The sequence below is a fragment of the Dothidotthia symphoricarpi genome, assembly GCF_010015815.1.
Source record: "Dothidotthia symphoricarpi CBS 119687 unplaced genomic scaffold P153scaffold_6, whole genome shotgun sequence".
Lineage (NCBI taxonomy): Eukaryota > Fungi > Ascomycota > Dothideomycetes > Pleosporales > Dothidotthiaceae > Dothidotthia > Dothidotthia symphoricarpi.
The window spans coordinates 256,238-281,007 of NW_022985013.1; the positions used below are offsets into that span (position 1 = coordinate 256,238).

Consider the following 24,770-nt stretch of genomic DNA (forward strand, 5'->3'; position numbering starts at 1 on the left):
CGAGATTCAGACAAACAAGTACCCACGATCAGAGATATCAAGATGCAGGTCGCCCACCAACACATCATTCAGCATAAATGACCAAAGCAGGAAACTCTATAAACATCGGAGTCAAAGAAGCCCCACAGCATGAAAGCAAAAAAGAAACCCAGTACAAAGAACACAACATCAAGAACCTCAATTGATCAACACAATCTGGCAGTCAATCTGCTCCCCAAAATAAAAAATAAACCCCAGCGCCACGAACTGTGAATCTATCCGCACAAAAATCTAGGACAAACAGCCACACCTGCGCTTTTTCTCTTTCCAAAAAGAAGCCACCCAAAACCTTATCCCGCCCATTAAGTTTTTTGTGTTGAGAGAAAGCTCAACTATCTAACTAGCAATAACAAGCACATAACTAGTAATAGCATCCATCCTCTCCTTTGTCAATTTCAACCCGACCTTCAGCATCTCGCTCGAAACATCCTGCTCCTTCTTCTCCAGCTCCCTGAACCGTTCTCGCGTGAGTAGCCACGCAACGGAGTCGTTCTCCACAGCCACCGTCCCCGTACGGTCCGTCTCGCTGAAGAACGGCAGCTCGCCACACGTCGTACCGGGCAAGATGACCTCTGAGAAGCTGCCCTGATCGAGTTCGTACTCAGCACGGAAGCGGCCTTTCTCCAATATGTAGAAGCCGTTTGGATCGTCGCCGCGGGAATACAGGACGGTGCCTGCGGGGTATTCTTTGCGCTCGAAGTAGGGAGCGACGACTTGCCAGAAGTCTTCGTTTTTCGTGGATACGTCTTCGAAGGTTTGGAGGATGATGCGGAGGGGTTGGGCGAAGGACTTCCAGCGTGTGGGCGCGAGGTTGGACGAGGGGAAGGAATCGAATGGGCCGGGGGGGTGGAGCGAGTCGGAGGATTCGTGGATTGTGGAACGGGCGGCTATCAGACGGGCGCCGCGCCGGGGTGAGGCGAAGTCGGGGTTGAGAGAACTGGCGCCGAAGGATGTGGGAGAGCCGCCGGTGGCAATTGGCTGGTTTGGAGACGAATCGCTGGGGCCGTTGATAGTCATTGGCGGTGTGATTTGTCGTCGCTTTTTGGGTTGCATATTGCAGTGTTTGTGGAACACTTCGAGCATCTCGTTTTCGCAAGATTCGAGTGCCGTGTTAAGGTCCTCGAAGACCTCTGGGGGAGGACACTCTGTGCTATCCAGCAATCCCACATTCTGCAAAGCTTGTCCAACTCGGTTTGCGAACGAGACTCCCGAGAGAATCATCTGGACGTTCCTGCGGCTCATAACGCGATTGATGCGCTGGAAGCCTTCAGAACTGGAAAAATCTACGTCGGCAACATGGGTGAAGTCGACAATGATGAAGCTAACAGGATGCTCGTCGAAGTTGTCGTCATCGATCAATGACCGCATATAGTCTTCGACCGAGACGATGGTGCCAAAGAAAAGGAAGCCACCAAGTTTGATGACGCGGATCTGCCCGCGTACCTTACTCAAGTAGCGAACGTCGGCGCGTGGACGGCGGACAGTTGATTCGGCAACAACACCACTGTATGATGCCCGGATAGCAGGATGACGGGAGCTCTGTACCACGTAGCTGACGCAGGCGAGGACAATACCGGCAAAGATACCAACAACAAAGTCATGGACACCCATGATCAGAACGATAGCGAGGACAGTCAGATACTCGAGCTTGTGCAGTTTGCCCCAGGTGTCCCATACCGCTTCTTTCATGAGGTCGATACCGAGTAAGAAGATGAGAGCGCCGACCAGGCAGATGGGCATATATCCAATCATGGCGGGACCTGCCACCCAGACGCCGAAAGTGGCAGCAGCAAGTAGCAGACCTGCGGCGCGACTGTTGCCGCCGTTATTTACAAACATGATACTATTTGCGTACACGAGGTAGTTCTGCCATCTGTTAGCTCGTCTGTCGAGAGAGAGTGATTAATGATTGTGCCGCATACCTGGATACTGCCCAAGAGTCCTGAAAGTGTGTTTGAGATGCCGTGGGCGATCAATTCGCGGTTCACATCGAGGTTATCTTCTTTCACCGCGGCACCCAAAGCCGGAACGTTGATGGGTACATGGATGATGCCAAAGAAAGACAAGGCGAACATGCTCGGGATTGTGCTTGCCAGGGCTGAGATATTGATGCTTCCAAATTCTGGTTGCTGCGTTAGTAGAGACTTCAACAGATGAGTAAGTGTTGTACCTACTGAAGTAAGAATAAAATCTGTAAAACTTGACACCCGCTTCAGGTTGCTCAAAAATCCAGCCAGCGTTGCGGACTGCCTCGAGATCCTTGTGCATAATACCCTTGACGATGAGATAAAAGAGGGCGAACACCAGTGTGAAGAAGCCTGGTAGCACAACAGGACTGTCCCAAAGTCTGCGCAGGACCATTATACAGATAGAGAGGGCAAGTGGAATTATCCACAAGTACCAGGTGTCCGGGGAGAAGAGGTGTTGCATGGTAGCGAGATCGTAGTTCAGATTGCCACTGAGACGCGCAGAGACTTCAATGCCCGTGACAACAAGAAAGAAGCCAACACCGCCAATGCAGCCGATGAGAATATGTCTGGGGAAGAAGCTGACGAGGTTGCCGAGCTTGAAACATCCCAGAGCCAGGAATATTAGGCCAGTGAGGACGGAGCTCAGGCAGTAGGCAACAATGGTGGTTGCAATGATGGCGTCAGCGGGCTCGCCTTCCATACGAGCCATGATGGAGTATGCCATCTTGTGGAAAAACGGCACGACTTCGATCATCTCGGAGCCCACACCGCCTTTGAAAACAGAGAGTCCGAGGGAGTAGCACAGCTGAGAGACGATGCAGCTGACGAAGAACATGGAAATGCCGTCGGGACCCGTCTGGCTGAAAACGGGCGACCCTAGGGGGAAGAGAATGTAGCCGTAGGAAAGCGCATCCAGGAGGTTCAACAGCAGTCCGAGGAACACTGCAGAAGACAGGGTGGCTGCGGCCACTGCGCCTGATTTGAGAGCATGTGTGGTGTAGTTCTTGGGGTTGGCCAGGGAGCGACCAAATTGAGCGAGGTGCTGCTGTCCTGAGGTGATCTTCTCCTTGACGCGTGATGGGAGGGTCGACGGGCGAGGCTGGCCTGATGAGGAGCTCTTAGCGGGGTACTGCTTGGACGGCGAGTCGACGCGTGGTAGCCTGGCGGCGGGCAGCAGAGGGGTGCGCTCGTCATGCTGGACTGCAAGGCTCTGCCGTCTGCTGGAGTCGTCGTCGGCTAGCAATCTGGGACTGAAGAAGCTCTGGCTGGCGTGCTGTGGTCCCCCAATAACCGTCTCGGGTGTCTCGGCCTCGCTGTCCTCCTCTATCGTGTCGGTGCGGGTCGAGTCTGCGTCGCCATGGCTATAGCTGGGCCGGCGGTCTTGGTATGTGTCCGAGTCTAGGGCATATGATGCCAATTGGGAGCTGCGTTCACGCACGCCTTGGGACGAATACTGCGGGGGGTCTGTGGCACTGCTTAGCACGTGCTGGCGTCTGGTCTGGGAAGATCAAGGCGTCAGGTCTGGAGAGAACAAGAGAGAGATGACGGCATACCGGCAAAATGCGATGTCTGGTGAGCAAAAGAGCGAATGGGGTTGCGCGAGTACGAGCCAGCGAGCGTGTTGGATGCGTTGGACTGGCTCCTCAGGCGAATGGGCGTCGAGCGTGCATGGACGGACCCGAGCTCTGCCTGCGAGTGGTCGGGTGCGAAGTCTGCATCGTGGACGTTGTCGCCTGTGAAGGGGAGTTGTTGTTGCTCTGCCGCGTCCGAGTCGCGGCGCGCGAACACATGGGACGGCATTGTCGCTAAGCTAAGAACAAAAGACGATTACAAGGTTAGTAGTAGAAGCATGGCAAGACGCGTGCAAGTGTAAACGGCGCGTCGCGGAATGCGCTTGGTGTGAGAAAAAGGTGCAGTGTCCGCAAAAGTGCGGGCAGCATGGTGCTAAAAGGCCTTCAGAGCTAGATGCCAGTGCCCGCCGGTTGACGGTACCGGTTGAGAAACTGAGCTTGGGCGTCGCGTAAAAAAAAAGTTTCTTGTTCGAGGCCTGCTGTACCTAACGGATTTGCATCCGCTCGCCACTGTCATGTCACCGTTGTATGCTCCACCATCCCATGTCCACCAACACCCGACTCACCATGTCCAATTCTCCATCTTGACCTCAATGCAGTACTCGCATAGGCTACCTACCCTACCAACCCCTCAAAGTCGCAATCGTAGTGCCGAATGTCCCCATTATAAGAAGCTCGTCATACGCCCACATCCTTGCCATCGCCGTGCATACGCGAATGTCGACGCGCATGTGCGTTGAGAACCGTTTGCCGGAGACTTCCGTCACACCTTTCCTTGCTGGGCCTCCTTCGGATCACTTCTACCACCCTTCACTCCCCCTCCTTTGGCTGTGGGGCGAAAATCACTTTCTGGCTCACAGAGGGACGGCCCGTTCCCCAGCCATTATTGTACAAACTCATCCAAATTCCATCTGCAATGGCGGGCTGATGAGAATTATAGATTTTGACACAGGTCAGGTATTTCACCGCAGTTGTGCCTTTAATCTTGGCTACAATCGTCAGCGTTCAGTATTGCGTTCAAACAGTAGCTTCTTAGTTGACCAGTTGTTTATGTCTCATACTCGTTCATTCACTACCTGCATCTCTTACTGTTTGAGTCTATTGCTTACCATGAATCTCCCCGTCGTGCACACATCGACTTGGCGCTCGTTGCCAAAATATGGGGCGACGGCCCGATATCCCACCACCATGCGAACCACATCACCTCAAATGCAGTAGTTGCTCCCAGCTACTTGGTACTTGCACAAGTCCAAGTCATATAACTGCACGTCTTCTATCAATGTCCTATGCAACTTGTATATAGTCATATGGTGAAGAAGAAGCAATACGTCGTTGGATGTGAAAAATCTAAATTGTCCTATAGCCAACTATTGCAGGGTATAGTGCACTAATGCGCCGTTCTAACCCCACTCAATAAACGCCTGTCATGCTAAATGCTCAGATGAACTGGATCTGTAAGCCCAAAACCTGAATGCCACAAAATGAAAAGAACCTAGAACCAGCTGGCCTCCCATCAATCATCACCGTTGCGAGCTGGAGTTGAGAACCCTGTCTACGGCAATAGTCGCAAGTCTCTGTACATCTAGCAGACTACCCTTGACATCAACAATCTCTACATCCTTCAGCTGCTTGATTTCAGCATCGTCGGGCTCCTCAAGCGCTGCGAACTGGCTGTCGACCATGGCGTCCTTCATGTAGTGGCCTTGTCTGGCTCGAACACGAGCTAGAAGAGTCTCTTTGTCGGCACGGAGGTAGACAAAATGGACGTTGGCATTTGGGTCCTCATCGTACAGTCGGGCAGTTCGAATGACGTCGCGGTACTTCTTCTTCAATGCGCTGCAGGTAACCACCACACCCTTTTCTCCGCGTTGCAAAGAACTCAGTGCTTGATCGCGGAGAAGAATAAGCCAGTCCCATCGGTCCATGTCGTTCAGAGGAATACCCGCGGCCATCTTGTCGACGTTTGCTTTGGGGTGAAACTGTACGCTGTGAATAATTTGCGGGAGATTAGGGTTGAGAGGCCACTTACATCATCACCCTCAATGTAGTGAAACCCGTACCGGTCAGCAAGAAGCTTGGCGACGGTGCTCTTGCCGCATCCTGCAGGACCAGTGACGATGAGAATATGATGGCGGCTGGGAACGATCATGTTGGCGGCTTTGACGGTATTCAGAGACGACGATGAAATAGAAGGTGAGGGTGCAGAAGAGACTGGAGGCGTTGGCGGTGACGCATAATATATCGTCGGCGTCGAATGTGTTTGCTCGAAGGTTTGCAACATGTTGAACGGCTTGCTTGACAAACGATGGCGAAACAGAAAAACAGAAAAACAGCAAAGCTTGCTAAAGGTGACTGTAGTAGAGGGCGCCGGTAGGTGATTGTCGAACTGGGTCAAAGCACAAAGTAGAGGGATCGACTCGGAAGATATATAGTACTGGTACGTCGGATGTAACCAAATGTAGGTATGCTGATGGTAAGCTGTATCGGCAGTCTTGATCGGACTCGGGGCAGTGCTTTTTTAAGGAGGTGCGCACTTGGCTGGAAATTCCACCCGCGCCGTAGCGCATGACGGCAAGGGTGGGATCATAGTTTGATGCAAGATTCAGGAGCCAAGGCCTGATGTCACTACCAGAGGATCGTGTGCGACTGAACGAGTCGTGCGCAGGGCTTCGCTCGCAGGTTGGAGATGAAGCCGAGGTGGTTGCAGCGACGTGCAAAGCGCTCTTCTCACCAAGCGCCCCCTCGCCATGAGACGGACGTAAATCAGACATGGACGCACGGAAATACTTGAACGTCGTCGGCGTTTGAAGAGTCGGGTGGGCGCCCCCGTAAAGCGTGGGGTGATGGAAGCGGCGGATCTGGTAAGCTGTTCTTCCCCGCATTCTACAACCCCAGTCGCGTCAGGTACTACTGCAGCGCAGCATGCATGCTGTACAGCAGCCCAGCACACGACTGAGTCTGGCATGGCAGAGGCGTCGTGCATGTGCAAATCACCTCGTTACAGCTGGCGGTGCGGCTGCGTGGCTGCGTGGCTGTGAGAAAGTGTGGTTGATAATAGCGCGTGGGGGTTGAGCCTGGAAGCGTTGCGGAAAGCTTCGATGAGTGGATCCAAGCAACGCCAATTCCTGGAGCAAAAGGTCCCGACGTTGGCACCTGGTACATCTGATCGTGTGCGCGCTGCAGGCCATCTCCGCGCGCATACACGAGTGATGCTGTGGCCGGTAATGCTGAACGATGGGCGATGATTTGTTTTCAAGTCAAGACGACACGGCTGCTGCTATGATGTAAGTCTGCATGGATGATGGGGGTTGGGCCATGGCTACGGCACGTGACGACGCACGGACTAAATTGAACGACATCATCGTGTCGCAGGCAGCTGCACCGTCCAGGAACGCGCCAGGTCACCATGTCCTACTTCTTCTCCACCCCCGTCGACATTGACATTGTGCTCGAGGACCTCGATGATCGCTCTGCCGTTGATGTCAAGCTAGAGAAAAGCCGTAAAGAAAAGGTGCCACTGTACCTTGATGGCGAGTCGGTTAAGGGCCAGGTCACCGTACGGCCCAAAGATGGCAAGCGTCTGGAGCACACGGGCATCAAGGTGCAGTTCATAGGCACAATCGGTGGGTGTTCCCTCTTCTGCAGCCAGGCGACAGCTTGATGGCTTGCTATAGTACAAGCGCCTACATGCTGATGTACCACTTTCAGAAATGTTCTTCGACCGCGGCAACCACCACGAGTTCCTCTCCCTCGGCCAGGAATTGGCTGCACCCGGCGAGCTGCAGCACCCGCAAACCTTCGAGTTTAATTTCAAGAACGTCGAAAAGCAATACGAGTCGTACAATGGCATCAACGTCAAGCTGCGCTACTTTGTGCGCGTCACTGTGTCGCGCAGGATGGCGGATGTGGTGAGAGAAAAGGATCTCTGGGTCTACTCGTACCGGATACCGCCCGAGACGAACAGCTCCATCAAGATGGACGTGGGAATTGAGGACTGTCTACACATTGAGTTTGAGTACTCAAAGTCGAAATACCACCTCAAGGACGTCATTGTAGGCAGGATATACTTCCTCCTCGTGCGGCTGAAGATCAAGCATATGGAGTTATCCATCATTCGGAGAGAGACGACCGGCGCAGCCCCCAACCAGTACAACGAAAGCGAGACATTAGTCCGGTTCGAGATCATGGATGGCTCGCCCTCGCGAGGTATGCATCTGCAATCTGTAGCCTCTGCCCGAACTATGGAACTGACCAGACTGCAGGAGAGACGATCCCTATCCGGTTGTTCTTGGGCGGCTTTGACCTGACACCCACCTTCCGCGAAGTCAATAAAAAGTACTCAACACGATACTACCTCAGCTTGGTCCTCATTGACGAAGGTACGTCAAGTCGTCTCTATCCACCTCAATCAGCCCTGTGCTCTTTATCCGCTCATGCTCGATCCGAGCCTCCCCAATATTATAGTTGTGATGTGACTGACAAACTCCCAGACGCGCGACGATACTTTAAACAGTCGGAGATTGTTTTGTTCAGACAAGCGCCAGAAGGGCTGACTTTGGCTCAAGAACAGAACAAGCTCATGGCAGTGTCATGAAGGATAGCTACAGACTCTTCTTGATGCATCAGTAGGCAAGCCATCATTACGCTCGCGATAGGTTCCAAATACTGCCAAGTTAATGGAGTAGCCTCGTCTCGAACCTTGGCAGACGGTTCCTGGGGGCTAGGACCGTGGCACTGGGACAGAACCTCACTCACGATCTTTCCCCCACAATTCAGCGTGTGTAGATACCACTGTAGCAATACCGTTTATAGTAATTATCGCCCATGCGGCTCAACGGATGAAGTAACTTGTTCCGTCACCCCCACGCTAACCTCCACCATCTGTGGATCATCGAGCTTTTCTTGACATCTCGTGCAGCGGCTTCTCCGGCCCAACGCGCTAATTCTTATCGACCGAAAATCCAGACTCCCTCGGTTGAAACGCAAAGTCAACTCTCCGGATTCATGATTCTGCAGGCACTCATGTACAGTAAGCTTGATTAAGCTTTATTCGTGTTGCGTTTAGGTTAGATCAACATCATCCTCACGTATCACAGTCAATCTCCCACCAGGCTTGGGCATGAGAGATAGTTACTAATATGCACGCGGTGATACGGTTTCGCTCAACGACATCTACAGGTGCGGATAGCACCTGCCGGCTCCGATGCCTAATCTAGATAGCGAGTGCCGAATCCGGGCAGCGAACTTCACGATCGTTGCCGAGTACCGCGAACGTCCTCACGAAGCTCCTCCACTTTACATTCCATCAAATTTCACGATTGGCTCTCAGACATAGCTTTTACTGACTGATACTAGCTTGACATCACAAGGTTCTTGCCCTTGCACAGCAAAGACATGTTGTGGACCGTGACCACCGTGGTGTGGAACTTGACGAGGAAGAGGGTGGGCGACGTGGTGCAGCCCAACACACAAATCACAACGAAAAACTACCAGTCAACTTCACCGCTAATTGGTAAATATTGAGCTTTATGAGGTGGGTCCTGCCGAGACAACAACGCAGGACCTCAGCATCGACGATACCCGTTTAATGCAACTTGATCTTACACAGTAACACCATAGCGCTATCGTAAGACTCGTCAACGCCACCACATTTCGCCATCGTTGAATCATGAGGTGGGGTTTTTGCAGGCACGCATTTGGAACATGAAGAAAACACTCTCGTGCTTGGTTGCACCGACGCTGAGATTTTTGTAGGCCCACAGATATTGGGAGAACTAGGCAAAACATCTCCATACAATGACATCACACATGGAATTTTGTTGATTTGCCCTTATCAGCATGGTGATGTGGAAAACTCGATCAGAATAATAAGACTGGACAAGTCAGCTCATGATTTTCATAATCTTACATCACTTCTCCCCAACATCCCTACCTTCGGAACTTTCAACCGCGGTTTTTCAGGATGCCACCGCATCAGCCAAATACTCCAGGGGGTGAGCTCACTCCACCGTAGTAACCTAGTCGATCGATCGCTAGGAGGCCATCCATTGATCCTACTCGTGCTGACCACTTCAATAGAGCAGGATAATGGCTCGCATCTGCAGCCGTCCAGCCATTCCATGGCCGGGCGAAGATCGCAAACTGCATCCAGTACCAGGCCACCGAGACCTCAGCACATGAGTGCGGCCACTGGCTCCAGTATGGGTAGATCAAATGTTACTCGTATTGGGTCGTCGACCAATACGCGGCCAGAAGTGCCAACGCGAATGTCTCGAACAAACACTACTCAGACAAACGGAACACAAGATTCGCACTATAGAGCAGAAAAGAAGCAAGAACAGATGATTGACGTTGACAATGATTACTTTGCGCTGAATCCATGGTACAACCAACAGAAGGACAAGCCGGTCTTTGGCCTGGCCGCACCGCTCCCTCACACTCTACGCAAGGGCATGTGGTGGGGTAAAGGGGATTTGCGTAAATCTTTATACAAGGTTGACGAAGAGAAGAATGATGATGGCGTTGCGAGGCAAGACGGATTGGATTTCGAGGAAAAGACACGTCAGCCGGCACCATCAGGGGGCGCCTCGGGATTCAACGGCGACTATTTTACCAGCCAGAACGTACGGACAGGTCTTGATGACGAGTCCGACGGCTCTCAAGGAACGATTGTAGGCGAGCCCGGGTCACAGGATCCGGATCGATTCCAGACAACCATCCACGGCCGTAGGGTTAATGTAAGGCGACTACCGACGGCTGAAGCGGACGAAGTACTTGGCAATCGCCACCAGAACCACGAGAGCCAGGACCATGAGAGCCAGGACCACCGAGGCCATCCTCGTGCGCCTGTCAATGAGCACGGGTTGACTGAAAACCAGGGTAATGGGACACAGCGCGGCCAATTCGGTCTCCAGGATGGTCTTCATCCACTCAAGGAGGTCGGCACACACGAAACATCAGAAACCCAGAAAGAGAAGCATCGGGTGGAGCAGCGTGAACATGAGGCGCAAAAAGAATACTACGACCGCTATCGTAATCCAATTGCCCGGCTCCGTGCCCAATATCCTCAGGCGCCGGCGGAGTTTCTTGCGGTACGTTTACCAAACACCAAGTCGTTAAGCAGCACTGACATTTTTTACAGACATTCGTCTATTTGTTCCTCGGTTTGACCACTAATCTTTCAATTGCTACTTCTCAAAACACTACCGGTAGCTTTGAGACACAGGCCTGGGGTTGGGGCTTCGCCGTCATGATCGGCATCTACATGGCCGGTGGTACGAGTGGTGCTCATCTGAGTCCATGCGTGTCAATCTGCCTCTTCGTCTACCGCGGCTTTCCTTGGAGAATGGCCGTTCTGTACATATGCGTACAAATGTTAGCGGGACTCGCCGCTGGAGCCTTAGCATTTGCGTGAGTACCTCATCGTTTCAGGAAGAAACCCTACTAACGAAGATCAGATTATATCGCGACGCCATCTACGCCGTAGATCCCGGGCTTACGCTAGAAATTACCGGCTCAGCCATTTTCCCCAAGGGCCCCGCTTTCTCGACCGTCACTGGCTTCTTCAACGATTTCGTGTACATGGCAGTGTGGATCTGCATTACCTTCGCGCTCGGAGACGATCAGAACTCGCCGCCGGGTCAGGGTATGACGGCCTTGATCTTTGGTTTCGCTGGCTACCTGACCATGGTCGCGTTGGGATACAACACCGGTCTCGGGATATCTCCAGCGCGAGACCTCGGGCCCAGACTTGTGGCTTTGTGGGTAGGGTATGACGATGCGTTCAAAGGTGGTTACTGGGCATATGGACCTTGGTGCGCATCTATCAGTGGTGCGCTTTTTGGAGGGTTCATCTACGATCTACTGATCTTTGTTGGAGGTGAGTCGCCAGTCAACTACCGGTGGCCACAGCCAGGAGACATCAAGTGGAAGGTCAAGGAGAAGAAGGAGCAGACGAAGGATAAGATTCAGGGTATTGCTTGATAGTGTTGTTTAGCATTTACGTCGTCATGGAGAATTTGGATTTTTTAACTTGACCTGTCGCGTCTGGTACTGTGCCCGGAATCTTCATTTCATCAGTCAACCATCGACACTAACACAGCAAGTGTCAGTCACTCCCAGAGGTGTGAATGCCTATATAAGGGAATCAGCAACCTCACAACACCTCAAGTCTTACATTCCTGCATTATCGTTACTGATATCTCCTTTTCCAGCTACCATCTACAGTTCACTGCACACTACAGGAATGTACCCATCACCTCGAACCCTACGGAGGCGGTATCCACGACGCACCAGCAGGTAGCTCACTTGGATCTGCGGGTGGAAGTTCAACCGGACTCTGCGGCCTTTGCGACATTTCTTCCGATGATGTCTCCAGCTCATGTCTGTACGGCGCATATGCGATCGACGCTTTTCTCTTCCACGTCCTAGCTCTCTGTGCGAAGAAAATGGCTGCTGCGAGTACCACTAGGCCGGCTACAGCGCCGATGACTATCCCCGCGATGGCGCCACCTGGGAGGGAAGTGGATTTTGACACTGAGGTTACAGCGGGCGTAGCGTCCGACGAGCTCGTTGATCGCGAGGAAGAAAAAGTAGATGCCAAAGAGACCGCCGAAGAAGACCTACTCGCCGTCGTCGCCGTCGCCGTCGAATTAAGACTCCCACCCAGAACCAGCGGCAGCCGCACAACGCCCACATTAGACGTACAACACACGTTGGAAGCGCCACAGCACCACTTCTCGCTCTCCGCCGTGCCCGAACACGGCGTGATCTGCGCACTCCCAGTAAACGTCCGCGACTCTTAACATATATCCAGACATGCCCCTCCGCTGATGTCGGCTTCCGTGCAGTACAGTACCCACTGTTTCAAATCCCCTTTGTTAGCTTGTATCTCGGACGACGGTATGGACACACAGCTTACCCATGTAACGCCCCGTATCCCATTCTCCGTATTCCTGTTCTCGCACAACCCGCTCGGAAGGCATATGTCCTGCGTGAATCCGCGTGAGACGTCGCCGTCGGGCGGGTTGTCGCGGCTGAGCGCACAGCACATGGTCGAGGGGGTAGCGCAGGGTGCGAAGTCTTGGTAGCCGGTGCCGGGCCAGGTGTCTACGAGGGCGGTGCCGTTGGGGAAGCGGCATGTTTGTGCGATTACACCTTGGGCTAGTAATGCGGAGAAGATGGCGAGGGAGTGTGGTTTCATTGTGGTGGTTAGCTGGGAAAGGGATATACGTGGAAGACTCGAGGGAATTGAGTGAAGCAACGCAGAAGGGGAATATGCCAGATTATCAAGATCGGATGGATTGTAAGCTGCGAAACGGCCCCCATATGAGACTACATCATAGCCGCTTTTCGTGCTCGAGGCTGAGATACACGGTTGATGATTGGCACCAAGCCAACAAGGCAGTTTCAGCCTTGTGTACGACCTGGCATGCCTTCACTATCCAGATCACCTCGGGTCATCTTGTTCCATGTATCTGGATCACCCTATTTTGTGTAGCAGCTGGACTAAACCACAGAGACTCACGATTCGTGCCAGTCAACGGCCATTGATCCAATAAACATAGTCCAGAACCTCATACTCGGATAACGGTACATCTCAGATACGCCCAGAAAGTAAGATACATGTGAGCTGACATGAGCCCTCAACATCCAACGAAAAGTATGAAGAAAAAGGACAAGCCACACGCCAAGTAACCAAAACCAGTCAAACTTGGATCGAAACACAGCGACACTCTGAGACTACACAAACGTCAGACTTATCGGATGGGAACAAAAACTCCAAAAAGAAACATAGCTACTCTCGGTTTCGATCCGAGGTCCTCCGGGTTATGAGCCCGGCGCGCTTCCACTGCGCCAAGTAGCTTTTTGTGTTTCTCCATTGATCGATAGACAGTTTCAGAATTTTTTTCTTGTATCCATGCTTGCAGAACTCGAGGGCGGCGACGATGATAGACTGTGAGATTTGCCAGAGGGAATGGAAGGGAAGTTTGAATAGAGGGTGGGTCTGATGGGGCGGCGGGAGAAAGCTTTTTTTGGGCCTGGGGGAGGGGGGTGACTCATAGGGTAGGATGTGGATATGGAGTGTTGGACGTGGATGGTAATAACTATTATGAGGGTTGTTGGGATAGGTCAGTCGGAAGAGAAATTGAGAGTGTTGAGCGTAGTCTAGAATGTGAAATGTGAAATTGAGCAAGCAAACTGTACGACTCCCCATAAGACAAGGCGAATTGGTATGAGGAAAGAAAATGGTATACCAAACTGAATCCTACAGTACACCATGCATGCTCCAGGGTATTTCACGCGCGTCCCGATTAGAACCTTCCGCCTCTATACCTGACACCATCTCCATATCTTTACCTGTACGATTAGACACACTTACACACCTCTTGCCTCGCACAGCCTGCCGCTGCGACTCAACACTGTGCCCAACCCTCTATGTACCTCAGCCTGGAACCCCTCGAAGGGGATTTTCTCCCCATCGATACTGATATACCCCTCCTCTCGCTGTTTGGGGATGATGCGATACGCGCTCACTTTCTGGTAGTCGACATGATCCATATCGAAAAAGGTGTGTTGTTCAACAGCCATGAGTGTCTTGATGGCGGTGGAGCGGGGGATATCGCCTCTGATGCGGACGAGGTCGAGACAGCCATCCGCGGGCAGGGAAGCGGGGAAGAAGTTTGTGTCGGCGGACATGTAGGCGAGGTTTCCGGCGTAGAAGTTGCCGAGGTGGTCGTGTGGGATTAGTTCCCAGGATTGTGGGAGCGGGTCGTTGATGGTGCCGTATTTTAGGGCTGGTAGGCCGGCGTCGGGGGCAGGGAGGGGGCGGTCGTCGTGGCCGCGGGGGGCCTTGGAGGACTCTGCGCGGTAGGCTTCTCGGACGGCGGTTTTGTCGCCGCACTCGACTTTCACGGCGATGTCGGCGGGGTAAATGGTCTTGGTGAGGAGGCGCACAAGGAAGCCCCATGTGAAGCGCAGGTCGCCCATCCATCGCAGGTGCTCGGTCGCAAGATCTGTTTCGGCGACGATTCCTACTGCCTGTGAGAGGAAGGAGAGAGTGCGTTGGTCGCCCTGGGTTATCGAGGTGAGATCCAGGGGAGTGCGTAGCCCCTTGACGACGGCGAGAGCAGCCAGACTCGGGCTATTCGTCCCGTTGAAGTTCAGGCTCATAGCGTTGCCTGTGCCGCAGGGTAGTTGGACGACAGCGACCTTGAGCAATGCCCCCGCGGCATCTCGTCTCTTCCCCAAGCCGTTCCACACTTCATGCGGTATGCCATCGCCCGAGCAGCACGCCACGACATCGTACGCGTCCACATCCAGATTCTGTGCAATCTCCACGCCGTGACCCTGGTGCTGCGTCTTCTCCACGTCCAGCTCGCATCTCGCTGCCGCCAGGATGGGCGCAATGGACTTGTGGTACATCTTCACGGCCCCGCCCTGGCCGCCAAAGGGGTTGATAAGCACCTTGATGCGCTTGCGCCGCTGAGACGCGCCATATGCGCGGTCCAGCAGCTTCTCGATCCACGCCTCTGCTAGCCGGCTGTCTGGCTTGTCCAGTGTGTAGCTGATGATGGCGGGGCGTACGGCGTTCTTTGACGCCGTCTGCGCATATTGTATCGTGACTTCGCCATCGCTAGAGTGCTCGGCCCAGAGGATGTTGTAGAAGGGTATGGAGCGCGTATAGTCAGTCTCTGTACCTCGTGAGCGACCGGGTACGCGAGTGCACGCTGTCGAGCTTACTGCCAGCAGGAGAGAGACCGCAGCAATTCGCGCTTTTGGTGCCTAGCAGTTCTTCATCTGGTCCCAGTGAGCACGCATGCTTACCGCTTACGCGACTATCATACCAAGTACTATCAGAGAATCCGTTGCTAGTGTGAGCGACGCGTCTCTGCCCACAGCAAGTGTGTCGGGCACATTGATGTGCTCGTTCGCGTTCCCGTTTGTGTCGCGGTCTGGCTGGGCAGCCTGCGGAGGTTGCGGAGCTAATAAAGGGTCTCGAAAAGGGTCGTCTGTCGTGCTCACCGGGGAAGACATGGTTATCGCAATGGACCGAAAAGAATCGCGTGCATACTTGAGTACAAGACCATACACAGAAACGAGTGACGTGAGATGATCAGACGTGAGCACGTGCTGAGGCGTTCACATGCTTATGCTACGGATGCTGCCGGATCGACGTTAGTCTACGAACGCGTCTACATCCGAAAACACTCCTGCAAACAAAGGCACCATCTTATAGCGTCACTGTCCTGACTGGCAATCTGCACGTACACAACATGTGGGATATTTGTGGTATTCAACTGCTACTAATCCCATCTCGTTGAGGATACTCCAACGCTACAATCCCGGCCACTGCGCCCGTCATGGCTTTACGCTCAGTACGCATCGTGTCCGAAACCTACAAAACCCGTGTGACGAACAACGCTTTTACCATCCTTCGCCATGCGTGCTCTCCTTCAACATAGAGTATCGTCATCCATTATCGTCATTATCCTGTAACAACCGTCTGCTCATGCCACGCCGACCTTGTTGAGGCCCTTCAGCGACCCCAAGCTCAACGCCAGCCCTTGTGATCGACTTCGAATACGAACAAATCCTGTAATGGGGCCGTTTTCTCCTTCCTTTTCTATGCTCAGATTGGCAAGCGCGTCCTCGCCTGCAATCAGTTAGCCAAACGAAGTGCAAGATAGGGGAGAAGCTACTGACCAAACACGCTTCGAGCGTACAAGTTGGCTGACAGAAACTGGCAATCACCCTTCATCGACGCCTCGGGTGTCAAACAACTCATGTTTGTGCAAGCCATGAGCTGCTTCAGGAACTCGCGCAAAGTCTTTGCCTTGGAGTTGATGTTGACTTTGTTCTCCCACTCGAATTCAGTCCACATTGTCCGGAATTGTGTCTCTGTGCATTGTGCGGGTTTGATGTAATCCATGATGTCGACATGGACGTCGTTCAGGATGACCACATTGGAGTCAATACCCTTCTCACTGTGTATGTGTTAGTACTGGCCGGTATGTTCTCATGCACGGATAAGCATACCCTTCATATAAGATGTTACCGAAGATAACACCAGTATCGGTTGAAGAAACTACACCAATCAGTATACTGGCTTTGAACAGAGTATTCGCGATCACTTACCCTTGATGGTGGACTGGAGGTTGATAAAGTCATGTGGGCCGACATTCTGAGTTGGAGGACGCTCGACAACCTTGAGGTCACCAAGCGTCGCGAACTCGACCGTAAGATTCTGCAGTGTCTCGGTTGTTTGGTTGACAAGTAATACGTCGAGCACAATATCGAACTGATGCACCTTGACATATGCTTCGGCATATACAGAGTCAGAGAAACCAGTGAGCTGCACGACGCGACTGAGTTTCGATGTCATATCCTCGGTTGCGGTGTCACCTCCTGTTGCCCTTTCCAAGTCTTGTTCAATTTCGTCATTGCCATCCGCATCCTTCTTCTTGAGCTGGCGGATGTTGAACGAATCATCGACGTTGACAGCTGATTTGGCTTTCTCTGACGCTTCCTTTGCTGCGCGCTTCTTTTCCTCGGCTTGCACCATGGTTTTGAAAGACTTGCGTGTATCTTCCAAGAAAACCTTTTCAATTTCCTTGCTTTGCGCAAATTCGGACAGTGACCGAACACACGACATGATACGATCAACCGAGTCTTCATCTATAAAAGTCTTGACAAAATGAGATTGACCAACACGAATGATCGAGATCATAATAAGCATGGCCTCAGCGCGCAGAGAATTTGTGCGTGCGGCATCCTTGGAGATCTCCGAGTACCGCATAACAAGCTTGGTAAGAGTGCTGGAAAGAACAGTGGCGAGGTAGTAGTCACCGTCGAGGACAAGCTGGCGTAGTGGGGGCTTCTGAGAGTTCTTGACCGCCTCCAGCTTCGCCTTTGCTGCTGCTGACGACGTAAGCGCGCTCTCTGTCGCGTATGTGCCATCGGCGAGGACTTTGCGTGATCCTGTGGGAGCTGCAGTCGATTTTGCGTGTCCGTTGACCTGATCAGTGCTTTCCTTGCCTTCCGATGCATCGTCCAACAACCTTTGCTCAGACGACAGGATGGGAATCTCGCCAAGCGACGAACGAATTCCTTTCCATGCCTCCTGAATATCCTTAGTCTCAAGAGCGAACTCGCCAATGATCCACAGAACACCGCGATAAACCTTTCCAGCACGGACTTCACCGAGGGTAGAGACCAAACGCTCAACGATCGACTGCCGAAGATCAGGAAATCGCTCAACGACTTCCTTGACAAAGGAAATGACATCGACAGCAGATGCGTTACTGCTCACGTCGGATATGAAGTCCATCAGCGACCCTACCACGCTTGCTGCAACTTCTGGGAATTTGATGGCCGCTTGATGTATCGAGGAGATGAGAATCGACCTGTACTCTGTGTTCTTCTCGTACTGCTCATCCACCGTCTTCATCAGCTCTTTCTTGAGAAGCAAAACCACCTCTTCGACGTTCCTGCTCGAGATCATCTCCATCGCAATGTGCAATGCCTTCTTGCGCACGTCCAAGTCGGTACTTGACAAGACGCGGAGAACCTCCATTGTCAGGTCGTCCAGAACGCCCTCATTTTTGTGTCGTAATTGGTTCACCCGTTCTAACACGATGAGCTTGACGTTGTTATCCGGCTCCTTGATGGCGAGTTCCACGAATTTGCTTGCAGCAGCTTTCACCGCAACAGGATTGCTGGTGAGGGTTGTCAGGGCGTGTGCAGCCTCGTACATGACAGTCGACACCTGTGACTCGAGCAAGTCGAAGATCAATCGGAGATAGCGCGCCTTGTTCGATGGGTTGGTAACGGCATCTTTTCGGATGAACTCCAGCTCAGCAAGAAGCAGCAGTTCTTCGTGGTTCGGAATCGTATCGAAGATGCTGCTCAGGTACTCGAGAGCTTTTTCGTGGCTGATGGAGGAGAGGGCGGCGAAGGCGTTGCGCTTGCAGGTCGGGTCGCTCTCCTCATCCAGGAACGTGGTCAACATATCGGGCGCATCGGGCATGAGCTCTGGAAGGTGGGTAAAGATTGCGGCGACTGCGAAGGTGGCATTCTTTCGGACGTATGCGTGTCGATGTGTAAGACATTGTCGGACCGGTTCTTGAACACTTGTCAGTATTGAGTCTCAGGGCGGGTGCGGAGAGCAGCTCACGTAGCAGCGGCTCGACAAGCTCAGCATCTCGTAGCTTGGTTCTGTTTCCTGCGTCAACAAAGTTCTAGCAGGCTGGGCTGGAGGCGTACACGAAGCGCAGTGTGTTTCCTCGTACGTATTCGTTGGGCGCCTGCAAGTCGAAACGAATGGCATTGCTGTGCCAGTGTTAGCCTATGCCATGGTGCTCGCACGTATATGTGGCGGGTATACGCACCACACCAATATCCACTCCTGGCGCAGCTTGCCCTGGGCGTCGTGCTTGGGACAGACCTCGAAAAAGAAGTACATGAGCTTCTTGAGGGGCTTCGACTTGCTGGGCATGACGAATCGTATTATGTGCATGAGCAGGCCTTCTTGCGCGTCGCCGTTGAGCATTGTCGAGAGGATCTTCTTCTGTAGGCTTGTTAGACAGCCGCCAGCAGCCACGCGGGGCAGTCGCAACAGCGAGGGCGCACCATGGTCTCGATCTTGTGCTCGTCGCTGCCCTTCTCCAGCGCCTGCTTGAGCTCATTCTGCGAGGGCACGTCGGCCGCATTGTCCTGGTGAACCTGTCCCCCAGTCAGCTCTCCCGAGCTCCGCGTGCATGCGGCCAGGTGTTCGGTACCAGACTGTATGCATTTTCGAGAAACGTCGCCATGGCGTTGGTCTAGCGGATCCCTCTGCTGTTTGATGATGCGATATTCGCGCTGCCTGCAATGGCTGTCGAGTCCAGTGTCGGTCGTCAGCCCTTGATGCCCGCCGTGTCGAGGGCAGGTGGGATGCTGTGTTACTTTCGGGGACTCGGCGGTGTGAGACGGTGCAGTCGGATGGAACTGCGGTCTGGGTTTGGGTGAGAGAAGGAGAGGAATTGCCCTGGGCACAACGGTGGTTTCTTCGAGTTCGACGTGAAGCCCTTCACTTGTACGTGTTCGTCTTCCAGGTGTCGAGAAAGTGGTCCATCCCAGGAGTGCCAAGCGACAGGGTTCCACAACCGAACATGGTAACAACCGTCAGGGCTCACCACGCCAGACACTCGACGCCAGGTTGGACGCGACAACAACTCAACACACAGCGTACACGATGAGCACAAACGAGCCGTTCTACCTGAGATACTAGTGAGCCTCGGCCGCGCCCATAGCATGTTTTTGATTCGATAATAACTTTTTGCAGCTCTGGTCACCAGGGCCGATTTGGCCATGAGTTCTTGGGTCAGTAACACGTTCATCTTTTTTGTGATGCTGAAGCTCATCCTCTTGCAGAGTTTGACTTTCGCGTACTTGGAGACGGCCGCAGCGCGTCTGCGCGATATGCGAACAACTCCAACTACCGCAACGATTCTCTAATCCGGAAAGAGAGTAAGGCAAACTATTTGCGCAATGTGTTTCTCCTCTAACCCTTTCAGTGTGTGTCAGTGATGCATTGGTAGCTGAGATCAAGCGTATCGTGAAGGAGAGCGACATCCTGAAGTATGTTCACAGTTAAACTCTGCCAGGCGGATCGGTCGCTGATCTGAATTTTCCAGGGAAGATGACACAAAGTGGCCCCAGAAGAACAAAGATGGCCGTCAAGAGCTAGAGATCCGACTAGGCAGCGAGCACATCTCATTCGAGGTACAACCCTCGCCCTTCATGTAAAGCTTCCATGCATACTGAAATTTCGCAGACCGCAAAGATCGGCTCATTACAGGATGTGCAGGACTCTTCAGACCCAGAGGGTCTCCGTGTCTTTTACTATCTAGTCCAGGATCTGAAGGCGTTGGTTTTCTCGTTGATTTCATTGCACTTCAAGGTCAGTATTTCCGTGCTTTAAAGTTGCCTGGTGGTTGGCTCACAAGCTCGCAGATCAAGCCCATCTAATCGATGGCATCACATGGGAAGGCGTCAGAGAATAAGGCTCGCTATTATCAGTGAGAAGCCAACATGGCTGAACTACAGACCGAGACATCGGAGTAGATTCGCGGAGTGCGGCGTCTGGAGTCTATCTAGAAAGCTGTTGGAGATTGTGTCTCTACATGGTTTCTCGAGTACCACGGTATGCCAAAAGATTGTCTCTGTAGTTGTATACAAAAGACAATACAGCCGTAGCATTCGCAACATGCCAATCTAGTTACAAAAGAACAGAACTTGACATGACCAATTTCTCCAAACAAAAGCAATGACGTTCATGCATCTTTAGACGGCGCCCGACCACCGTTTCGTGTGACCAAGATCTTGCCGTGAGCTTCTGGACTTGTCCCCCACGCCCACGCGAACCCCTGCAACGCGGGCACATCCTTCCCCGCGAAATCGTACGCCAGACCCACTTCTCTTCAGAAGTCCGAATCCAGCGTGACGATGAAGACTATCATGATCGCCGCGACCTTTGCTACCTAGACATACTGACCGTCGTATTTTTCCATTCGTCTCGTCTCATGCTCAGTCGACAACTTTTTGCCAGTGAATTACGCGACTCCTCCCCGGAACATGCCGACGCCCAATGATGCGATGCTGTCGCCGCCGGTGGAGCATGGGAGCACCGCTGGCCACGCAACATGCCCGCCAGACGAGTCGCGCATTGCTTCTACGGTTGAAATGATGGAATCTGGAACCATGGCGACCAACAACATTGCCGCGTCTGCCCTCGAGCCTTCAATGCAGCAGCCCACACCGCCGCCGGAAGTGTCTCCCGCACCCCAACCACTATCCGTCGACTTCAAGCCTGCAAACACACACACAGAAACCCCAACCAGGGACACTCCCACGCCCATGACTGCAACCGATGATGGCACCGAAGACCAACGCGCATCTCAAACCTCACCGCTCTCTGCGAACACGACTACACCAGCGCCCACATCATTGCTCGCCAGTCAATTATCATTGCCATATCCAACTCAAAGGGTGTGTACGACTGTCTCTTCACAACCACGACATACCAGCCAAGTAGAGTTACTGAACCCCAGCACAGTTCCACCCCAACACATCTTCGTCGCGCCTCCGCCCCGGCAGCCGTTTCAAGGGCACGCAGACGTCCGACCGCCAGCAATACGAAGTGGAGGTTGAGATCAAATATGTCGACATGCGCGAATCGTTCATGTGTGGATACTTGCGCATTCAAGGTGCGCTCGACCGTTGCATCGTGGTATGATGGCTGGCTGGCAAACCTGGACTAACGCGCCAATAGGATTGACCGAGGACCATCCTAGTCTGGTCACATTCTTCGAGTCTGAGATCATCGGGAGCAAATATACCTTCATCACGCAACATCCCGAGTGGGGTTCGAATGAAAAAGTCGATCGCCAACACTGGGCACGTTTCCCGGCATACAAACCTCTTTCGAAGCACTCCTCGCGATCTGATCTGGGAATAAAGGATTGGGTGCAAAAGGAACACTTGTTCATGCGCTGGAAGGAATCTTTCCTCGTTCCCGACCACCGGGTCAAATCAATCTCGGGTGCGAGTTTTGAGGGGTTCTACTACATCTGCTTCAATCAGATTTCAGGAAACATCGAAGGCATCTACTTCCATGCTAAGAGTGAGAAGTAAGTGCGCGTGCAGACTGAAGACCGGCAGCGTTGCTGACAGATTCCAGATTCCAGAAGCTGCAACTAGAGCACATAGAGGACCACGGGTGTCAAGGCGCAATTGAATTTCGGTGATTGCAATTGACGGGAGCAATTGGTATATACTGGCATTTGGCGCGATATTGGGTTTTGGCTTCTTGCATCCGTCTTCTTTCGACCACGGTCTTTTGTGTTGTGTATGGTGGTGCACTCCGCATTTCTTGCCTAAGATTAGGAATTCTTTCAACGCCCAAATGGCTTTCAAGGCAATCTGATAGCAGCAAACATTACGTCATTGATACCTCGCAACTAGATCGCCTCAACCTCCACACACGTGGTGGGAGAATGAGCCGTGGACCCTTGAACTAAAAACAGCCTGTGTGACTCCACCTTCAGCCTCGCTTCGCGACACTCAACCAATCCACTTCCACTCACTCGTTTCTCCACCAGACTTCTTTTGCTAACTTGCGTTTTCTATCCACTTCACATATAATTCCCCAGACTACCCAGGCACGAAGACACGATGCCCGGTGAGCCAGCGAAGCGCCAAAAGCGCGAAGAGTACAAACGCTCGATTCAGGATGAACAAAATGCAGTATTGCCAAAGAAGAAATTCTACAGGCAGCGCGCGCACGCCAACCCTTTCTCGGATCATTCTTTGACTTAGTACTTACATCCTGCTCTTGCCAAGCATGATTTTTTGCTCACAATGTGTAGTCCTAGTAGCCCCGCGGATATGGACTGGGCGAAATTCTACCCTGCACATGCTGCTGAAAGCCAAGAGTTGGAGATGACAGATGCACAAGACAAGTCACATGAGGAAGAGCCACGGAAGGTCAAATCGATCACGAAGAAGGTTGAGATTGCTGATATTGGATGTGGCTTTGGTGGACTGCTGTTTGCGCTGGCACCCAAGTTCCCGGATACTCTGATACTGGGTGTGTTTAATTCTCTCATCCCCAAACCCACCTTCTCCCAATCAACATTATTCTCAAAGCCAAACACCAAGACCGTCTAACACCACCCCAGGTATGGAGATCCGCACCTCCGTAACAGAATACGTGCAAGACAAGATCCGCGCTCTACGCGTCCAAAACGCACAAACATCCGGCTTCCAAAACGTATCCTGCCTGCGCGCCAACACGATGAAATTCCTGCCCAACTTCTTCGAAAAATCCCAGTTGAGTAAAATCTTCCTCTGCTTCCCGGACCCGCACTTCAAGCAGCGCAAGCACAAGGCGCGCATCGTATCCTACACGCTGAACTCCGAGTACGCGTATGTGCTCCGACCTGGCGGCGTCGTGTACACGATTACCGATGTGCAGGATTTGCACGAGTGGATGAAGGAGCATTTTGAGAAGCATCCGAGTTTTGAGCGCGTGGAGAGGGAGTTTGAGGAGGGGAGCGGGGAGGAGGGCGAGGGCATGGATGAGTGTGTGAGGATTATGCGGAGCGAGACGGAGGAGGGGAAGAAGGTCGAGAGAAATAAGGGGTTGAAGTTTGTTGCGTGTTTTCGGAGGGTGGAGAATCCGCCGTGGCCTTGAGGCGGGTGGTGTTGGAGGGAGGATGGGGTGCTCGTTGATGGGGCAATTGAAAAATGAGAGTTCGTCTTACGCTGGTGCTACTTTGAAAATTCTGTAATGGGGGTTTTCTCGAGGTGTGAGGCTCCTTCTTGATATTCCTAGGTTTTCCTACTCCTCTTCTCATGCTAAAAGCCACTGGAAATGGGTAGAGCGTGTAGGTTTGTAGTCCATGTTGTGAAGACAGCGTCGGCTATGCGGTGGATGTCGTACACGTACCATGCGTTTTCTGTAACGACGAATTCCATTAAGGTCTCCTTTGTGTATCTGTCGTCGCGCGTGTTGGATTGATATATTGCTACCGCGAGCAGGGTCACGACGAGAGCCAGAATGGAAGGAATTGTGCAAACGACTACAAAGCCTGCGCCAGGGAAGAGGAATCCCAGCCCAGCTACGCTGGCTTGAATTATCATTAGTGTATTTGGGTAAGTAGCAATCATGATTCCCAGAGCTTTACAGTTGACTCGAATCGTAGAACTCGAGACTACCGCATCGGGAAGTGAGGAGAACTGCCAGTGAAACACTTGAGCGTCTGCAACAGTCCTCTGAACTTCAATCCCTTTGACATGCCATTACTTCGGCGGGTGTACTCGCCCCGATCGTTCTGGGACTCGAATACATTTATGTACTTGCCGTAGTTGACTTGTCGCCAAAATCTGTTCGCTATGCACTTACTTTGGTCTCCCTCGTCTTGGCTGCCAGAACTTAGGTGTGGGATGCTTGCATTATTCATTAGAAAGCGTGGATAGGGCAGCGCAAGCAGTTGGCAACTATGGACACACTGTTGAGGCTGTCACTGCTCATGGACTAGGACTCTCAATGCTTCAGATGACAGATCATGTTCGTGCTGGTTAGGCGATCCTTCACCATATAGACAAAAGATGACGTCACGCGTACCAGCCACTAGCCAAGCCATAC

The 24,770-nt window shown here is 52.6% G+C and overlaps 14 protein-coding genes and 1 non-coding gene across 15 annotated transcripts; 6 read left to right on the forward strand and 9 right to left on the reverse strand.

Moving 5' to 3' along the window:
- Window positions 1-254: 254 nt before the first annotated feature.
- Window positions 255-3,934, reverse strand: P153DRAFT_192023 (sulfate transporter family protein-like protein). The gene is made up of 4 exons (XM_033662439.1): window positions 3,563-3,934; window positions 2,214-3,473; window positions 1,962-2,161; window positions 255-1,905 (listed from the first exon to the last, which is right to left on the reverse strand). The coding sequence occupies exons 1-4, from the start codon at window positions 3,807-3,809 to the stop codon at window positions 376-378; spliced, it is 3,237 nt and encodes a 1,078-aa protein (XP_033525683.1). The 5' UTR covers window positions 3,810-3,934; the 3' UTR covers window positions 255-375.
- A 270-nt stretch (window positions 3,935-4,204) lies between these two features.
- Window positions 4,205-4,802, forward strand: P153DRAFT_364900 (uncharacterized protein). The gene has a single exon (XM_033667701.1). The coding sequence runs from the start codon at window positions 4,298-4,300 to the stop codon at window positions 4,796-4,798; it is 501 nt and encodes a 166-aa protein (XP_033525684.1). The 5' UTR covers window positions 4,205-4,297; the 3' UTR covers window positions 4,799-4,802.
- A 298-nt stretch (window positions 4,803-5,100) lies between these two features.
- On the reverse strand, window positions 5,101-5,861 carry P153DRAFT_383412 (carbohydrate kinase; the record flags this gene model as incomplete). The annotated part of the gene is made up of 2 exons (XM_033670229.1): window positions 5,101-5,559; window positions 5,610-5,861. The coding sequence occupies 2 exons, from the start codon at window positions 5,859-5,861 to the stop codon at window positions 5,101-5,103; spliced, it is 711 nt and encodes a 236-aa protein (XP_033525685.1).
- P153DRAFT_192031 (uncharacterized protein) lies at window positions 5,590-6,619 on the reverse strand. Its single transcript, XM_033662440.1, has one exon. It carries the CDS (start codon window positions 6,460-6,462, stop codon window positions 5,923-5,925), a length of 540 nt encoding a protein of 179 aa, XP_033525686.1. The 5' UTR covers window positions 6,463-6,619; the 3' UTR covers window positions 5,590-5,922.
- Window positions 6,620-6,765: 146 nt separating this feature from the next.
- P153DRAFT_364902 (vacuolar protein sorting-associated protein 26) lies at window positions 6,766-8,296 on the forward strand. Its single transcript, XM_033667702.1, has 4 exons — window positions 6,766-7,203; window positions 7,289-7,786; window positions 7,843-7,959; window positions 8,071-8,296. The coding sequence occupies exons 1-4, from the start codon at window positions 6,987-6,989 to the stop codon at window positions 8,172-8,174; spliced, it is 936 nt and encodes a 311-aa protein (XP_033525687.1). The 5' UTR covers window positions 6,766-6,986; the 3' UTR covers window positions 8,175-8,296.
- Window positions 8,297-9,846: 1,550 nt separating this feature from the next.
- Window positions 9,847-11,563, forward strand: P153DRAFT_374218 (glycerol uptake facilitator protein; the record flags this gene model as incomplete). Its single annotated transcript, XM_033669507.1, has 3 exons — window positions 9,847-10,671; window positions 10,722-10,990; window positions 11,038-11,563. 3 exons carry the CDS (start codon window positions 9,847-9,849, stop codon window positions 11,561-11,563), a joined length of 1,620 nt encoding a protein of 539 aa, XP_033525688.1.
- Window positions 11,564-12,445: 882 nt separating this feature from the next.
- On the reverse strand, window positions 12,446-12,782 carry P153DRAFT_383416 (uncharacterized protein; the record flags this gene model as incomplete). Its single annotated transcript, XM_033670230.1, has 2 exons — window positions 12,446-12,454; window positions 12,501-12,782. 2 exons carry the CDS (start codon window positions 12,780-12,782, stop codon window positions 12,446-12,448), a joined length of 291 nt encoding a protein of 96 aa, XP_033525689.1.
- Window positions 12,783-13,048: 266 nt separating this feature from the next.
- Window positions 13,049-13,877, reverse strand: P153DRAFT_192258 (uncharacterized protein). The gene has a single exon (XM_033662441.1). It carries the CDS (start codon window positions 13,794-13,796, stop codon window positions 13,377-13,379), a length of 420 nt encoding a protein of 139 aa, XP_033525690.1. The 5' UTR covers window positions 13,797-13,877; the 3' UTR covers window positions 13,049-13,376.
- On the reverse strand, window positions 13,374-13,445 carry P153DRAFT_t47. The gene has a single exon. It is a non-coding gene; the product is annotated as a tRNA-Met (tRNA).
- On the reverse strand, window positions 13,513-15,698 carry P153DRAFT_364905 (sphingoid long chain base kinase-like protein). The gene is made up of 3 exons (XM_033667703.1): window positions 15,427-15,698; window positions 15,323-15,379; window positions 13,513-15,273 (listed from the first exon to the last, which is right to left on the reverse strand). The coding sequence occupies exons 1-3, from the start codon at window positions 15,614-15,616 to the stop codon at window positions 13,958-13,960; spliced, it is 1,563 nt and encodes a 520-aa protein (XP_033525691.1). The 5' UTR covers window positions 15,617-15,698; the 3' UTR covers window positions 13,513-13,957.
- Window positions 15,699-15,856: 158 nt separating this feature from the next.
- Window positions 15,857-19,652, reverse strand: P153DRAFT_364907 (Coatomer, beta subunit). The gene is made up of 8 exons (XM_033667704.1): window positions 19,360-19,652; window positions 19,211-19,303; window positions 18,970-19,148; window positions 18,845-18,910; window positions 18,756-18,796; window positions 16,718-18,703; window positions 16,619-16,667; window positions 15,857-16,566 (listed from the first exon to the last, which is right to left on the reverse strand). The coding sequence occupies exons 1-8, from the start codon at window positions 19,390-19,392 to the stop codon at window positions 16,278-16,280; spliced, it is 2,736 nt and encodes a 911-aa protein (XP_033525692.1). The 5' UTR covers window positions 19,393-19,652; the 3' UTR covers window positions 15,857-16,277.
- A 110-nt stretch (window positions 19,653-19,762) lies between these two features.
- P153DRAFT_364909 (Mago nashi protein) lies at window positions 19,763-20,613 on the forward strand. The gene is made up of 7 exons (XM_033667705.1): window positions 19,763-19,849; window positions 19,905-19,942; window positions 19,994-20,089; window positions 20,137-20,200; window positions 20,257-20,344; window positions 20,397-20,522; window positions 20,576-20,613. The coding sequence occupies exons 1-7, from the start codon at window positions 19,815-19,817 to the stop codon at window positions 20,588-20,590; spliced, it is 462 nt and encodes a 153-aa protein (XP_033525693.1). The 5' UTR covers window positions 19,763-19,814; the 3' UTR covers window positions 20,591-20,613.
- Window positions 20,614-21,077: 464 nt separating this feature from the next.
- On the forward strand, window positions 21,078-22,590 carry P153DRAFT_429638 (uncharacterized protein). The gene is made up of 4 exons (XM_033672784.1): window positions 21,078-21,610; window positions 21,678-21,828; window positions 21,894-22,251; window positions 22,302-22,590. Exons 1-4 carry the CDS (start codon window positions 21,197-21,199, stop codon window positions 22,366-22,368), a joined length of 990 nt encoding a protein of 329 aa, XP_033525694.1. The 5' UTR covers window positions 21,078-21,196; the 3' UTR covers window positions 22,369-22,590.
- Window positions 22,591-22,690: 100 nt separating this feature from the next.
- Window positions 22,691-24,094, forward strand: P153DRAFT_364911 (uncharacterized protein). The gene is made up of 3 exons (XM_033667706.1): window positions 22,691-22,938; window positions 22,990-23,210; window positions 23,302-24,094. Exons 1-3 carry the CDS (start codon window positions 22,796-22,798, stop codon window positions 23,814-23,816), a joined length of 879 nt encoding a protein of 292 aa, XP_033525695.1. The 5' UTR covers window positions 22,691-22,795; the 3' UTR covers window positions 23,817-24,094.
- On the reverse strand, window positions 23,981-24,585 carry P153DRAFT_383422 (uncharacterized protein; the record flags this gene model as incomplete). The annotated part of the gene is made up of 2 exons (XM_033670231.1): window positions 23,981-24,248; window positions 24,341-24,585. 2 exons carry the CDS (start codon window positions 24,583-24,585, stop codon window positions 23,981-23,983), a joined length of 513 nt encoding a protein of 170 aa, XP_033525696.1.
- Window positions 24,586-24,770: the final 185 nt, after the last annotated feature.